Genomic DNA, 4,093 nt, shown 5'->3' with positions numbered 1-4,093 from the left:
GATACATATTTTACTCTACAGACAGAATAAAAAAAATGACTATATTATTTTATTCATACTATATTTAGAATAAAACTATGAACTGTATGCACATTAAATTGCACGTGACAAATTGTGCAAATTCCAATGAATATTTGCAATTTGATTAACATTTGAAAATCGCTGTTTTTTATGAAAACAAGCATTTTTTATACATACTAATAAATTAATGAAAGATAAAATAATAATAAAACAGACAATATAAAATTTAAAACATCAAAAATTTGACAGCTCAATTTTGCTATTTAACTTCTTTAAATAATAATATAAATAATATAAAATTTTTATTGAAAGATTTTAATCTTTATAAATAGATAACTATAAGACTATAAAATATGAGTTATACAGGTTTTTTTTTATATCATATTAATTAAAAAATGAAAGCTAAATACATTTCTTTAATTGATAGAAAGTAAAATGTTTAGCGAATAATTATCTCTTTTTTTTTTGGAAAAATTAAATATTAATGCAATTGTGAATTTACTAATTTATTGACTGTTCTTAGAGGAATTCATCGTTTGAGCATCACTGCGTGACAGGCTTCCGCCTTAAGCGTACGTTTCTCCCCTTTCTAATCCTCGCGCCGCGAGTTCCCGTGGCGATATAAAAATAAATTTTGACGCCAGCACGCTGATTCTCGTGAAAAAGACACTCTGATTAAAATCATTCTAGTTTTTTTTTCAAATAGGCGGAATAAATGACGGACAAAGAATAGACAGCAAATCTTTCTCCGGCAAAAATTTGCAGGTAATCAAATTTCGAATGCTATAAATCAATGCAAGACGAAGATAGATACTCGTTATCATGACAACAATAATAAAAATGCACCGACATTATCGAAAAACATTGCATAATTGATAGTACTAATTACTCACGCCTAAATATTGTCGCATCGAGAGAGGTATGATGGATAGTTCGTCTTGTAAAATAATTAGATTAATTAGACATATAGAGTGTCTATATATGTAATCAATTTGTGCGTATTATATTCCTCAAATTTGCAATTTTATTAATTTTACATTACCTGCGTTGATTTATGCCCAATTTGCTTTTACGATCACCGTTATGTGTTTGTTCTTTGAAATAAATAAATCACAAAAATATATACACACAGTATTTAAATATAATCCGTTGCTTCAGTTTTGATGGACTTTTTAACATTTATATATTACTATTTATGTTCTATATATTTATATTATAACTCTGTTATCACTATGTATATGTATTCTCTATATTCTGTCTTTTTATTATATTCTCTCACAATCTATGAATCTTTCAATTTGAAAATTTTGTGTACTCAGCGTAAGATGTCGCTAAGATAAGCTAGAGATAGATTTAAGCACCATCTATGCGAGAAAGAGTAAAACGTGAAGGCAATCAGCTGAGACGACCAGCTGACATCAATTGTGGAAATGTCAAATGCATATGTGTGTACAAAGTTAGCAGGATTGTCTAAAGAAAAGGAGAATTTTTAAAAATATCTGTGGAATATTTTTAAGTGACATTAGAATTTATGTCTTGTGAAGAAAAGGGGACAGAAAATTGGAAAAGTGGTGCTGCATTCTCATAAGGATAGATATATTTATAAGCTAGAGACATAGAAATCACGACAAGAGTGTACATTGCTTCTTTAGATTGGAAATCGCGCCGGAAAAAATGAATCACGTGGAGATCGAGGATTTCTATCATCACGATTTCACTACTGTTTCCGAATGGGAAGTGTTCATCGCGCGGCTCGAGGAGATCATGCACGAATGGAAGCTGTCTCATGCAAAGATCGCGGCCCCCCTCAAATCGGGGGACTTTCTCAACTGTCAATGGCATGAAGCTTCGGAGAAAATAAATTTTGCAGGTCACGATTAATAGATATTTTACTTAAAACTTTATCGACATTTTAAAAACTCGAGAACTTACATTATGGTATATACAATTTCAGTATCGGATGTAATAAACAATTATAACAAACCTATTTGATAAGGAAAAAATTCCTAATAAAGAAATATTGATTCTGCATTTTTCATACAAATTGTAGCTAAAAAAAATATAATATTTGTGTGGGAGTATCTTGTATAGAGACATGAGATAATTGGAGCTTAGTTACATAGATTTATAAATTTGTGGCTACATCATTACACATACCATGATTTTAATTTCTATGTACCATATTATAAAATCTGCAAATCTTATAAATGTTATTTTTAATATTTTTTTTTTGGATTTTGACAATTACATATATTTCAGATGTTGAATTTTTGCTGAAACATTACAAGCTAAAGAAGGAGAATGAAGAGGAGGATATGACAAATCCTCAGGAGGAAAGTGACGAGGAATGGATACAGTGTCAAAAAGATGCGCTGGATACATCCAATGATTTTGTGAGACTCAATGATAATTGCATGGAAATAGCTCGTTATTACGGTGTTCGAGAATTTCTCATTTTAATACCAGCTCGAAAAGCAAGTTTAACAGATGAAACACGAATCAAAATTCTACTTAGTTCATTGACAATTGCAGCTAACAATGCGAATTGGTAAGCATAGTTAATTTGCGACATGAAAACTAATTTATATTTTTGATGCAGGAATCTTTACTGTTTCTATGTATTTTAGTTATATTCCTGCGTTGGTGCAGGTACAAGAACTTTGGCAGAAAATGTATCTCGGATGCTGCGCTGGTAAAGGAACTTGTGTGAATCTTGATATGGTACATCTGAAAAAAGTTCCACCACATTGCAAATATCTCACTGGTATGCATCTTTTATATTTTAATTCAATCTAAAATAATGCGAAATTTGTCTTGTAATTAAAATATTTACTAATAATAAATTATATTAATTTTGATAATTCTCACAGATATAAAAATTTTACAAATAGGTATTATTTATAGGTTTACTTGCTCTTTTCAAGCAGAAGATAGGAGAGGGTTGTGGGGTAAAGCTTGATTCCATAATGGTGTCAGTTAGGTTCTCCTATTTGTTGAAGGATTGGACTAACAGTACATGGACACAGGAACCTCCAGATTTCGATTTTATGCAGGGGGAAACATTAGGCGTGGCTGAATTGGGTAAACTTCCCTTTGGAGCGACCTTTGATCCTGTCGGGTACTTAAATTGAATATATTGATTGTCAGAGGCATAGCAATAAAGAAAGCGATTTTTTTTACTTAGCAAGTAAAAAGATAGTTAATAATTGTTAACAGAAAAAAGATAATTTTATTTTTCTGAAAAGGTATAAGTTTTGAGCCGGCTATGCCCTTGATTATCATAAAAAATTTTAATTTATGTGTGAAATATGTCTTATTTTACAACATTTTCAGAGAACTTCATTTATTCACTACATGGCCGGAAATGTCGGATAATGTGGTTGTGGATAGCGAAGGATATTCGGATCTTGATCCACAACTCGCTCCCGAATGGTCAGTACAAGTAAAAATGGTGACTTTACCGGCTTGTCTGCTTGGCGAGTATATGACGGACTTTCTGCATCTGTGCAACAATCAAAAAACTATGGTGGAGCTGCTGGGCGAGAATGCATCTTATATCTATGACGACCAAATGCTGAGTTCGGCTTTCAACATACTAACTGAATCTAGAATACCCACGATTTCGACGGTAGTAGGCAGAACGAGTTCGAAGAAGAATAAGAATGTCGAAGGTCCAATCTCGGAGGAAATATTGTTACCTATACTTTATTTCCTTTTTCCTGACGCGGATGATACCTCGGTACGCGTAACTTTGTTAAAGCTTCAATGTTTTATTTTACATGAACAATTTTCATATAAAAAAAGGTTTATATGTAAACGCAATTAATAATCGTAGATTAAAAAATCTTGCAGAAGTTTCCCTACAATGACTTCACCACATGTAACGTAGAGGACGATCAATGGAAGGGCGTGAAGACCTGCACGATAGACAGCTTGGTATGGCGTTTATCGGTTGTTGCGGCGCATTGTACGCACAATCTCGGTGGCGTGACAGCCCTGGCTCAGCTCTGGCACGAGTTCGTGCAGGAGATCAGATTCCGCTGGGAGAGAAGCATCCTGATACCGGGGTGAG

The 4,093-nt window shown here is 32.7% G+C and overlaps 1 protein-coding gene across 1 annotated transcript in view; it reads left to right on the top strand.

The window, feature by feature from the left end:
• Positions 1 to 1,443: 1,443 nt before the first annotated feature.
• The window catches only part of LOC126857923 (rab3 GTPase-activating protein catalytic subunit), a 28,829-nt gene continuing 26,179 nt past the window's right edge, over positions 1,444 to 4,093 (top strand). Inside the window, exons 1-6 of the mRNA XM_050607825.1 lie at positions 1,444 to 1,891; positions 2,281 to 2,569; positions 2,649 to 2,785; positions 2,926 to 3,139; positions 3,355 to 3,760; positions 3,874 to 4,088. Coding sequence (XP_050463782.1) covers positions 1,696 to 1,891; positions 2,281 to 2,569; positions 2,649 to 2,785; positions 2,926 to 3,139; positions 3,355 to 3,760; positions 3,874 to 4,088 — 1,457 coding nt within the window. The 5' untranslated portion in view covers positions 1,444 to 1,695. The remainder of the gene's footprint in view (positions 1,892 to 2,280; positions 2,570 to 2,648; positions 2,786 to 2,925; positions 3,140 to 3,354; positions 3,761 to 3,873; positions 4,089 to 4,093) is intronic.

This window comes from Cataglyphis hispanica, chromosome 23 (assembly GCF_021464435.1).
Source record: "Cataglyphis hispanica isolate Lineage 1 chromosome 23, ULB_Chis1_1.0, whole genome shotgun sequence".
Taxonomy (NCBI): Eukaryota; Metazoa; Arthropoda; class Insecta; order Hymenoptera; family Formicidae; genus Cataglyphis; species Cataglyphis hispanica.
This window is presented reverse-complemented; position numbering and strand designations above follow the sequence as displayed.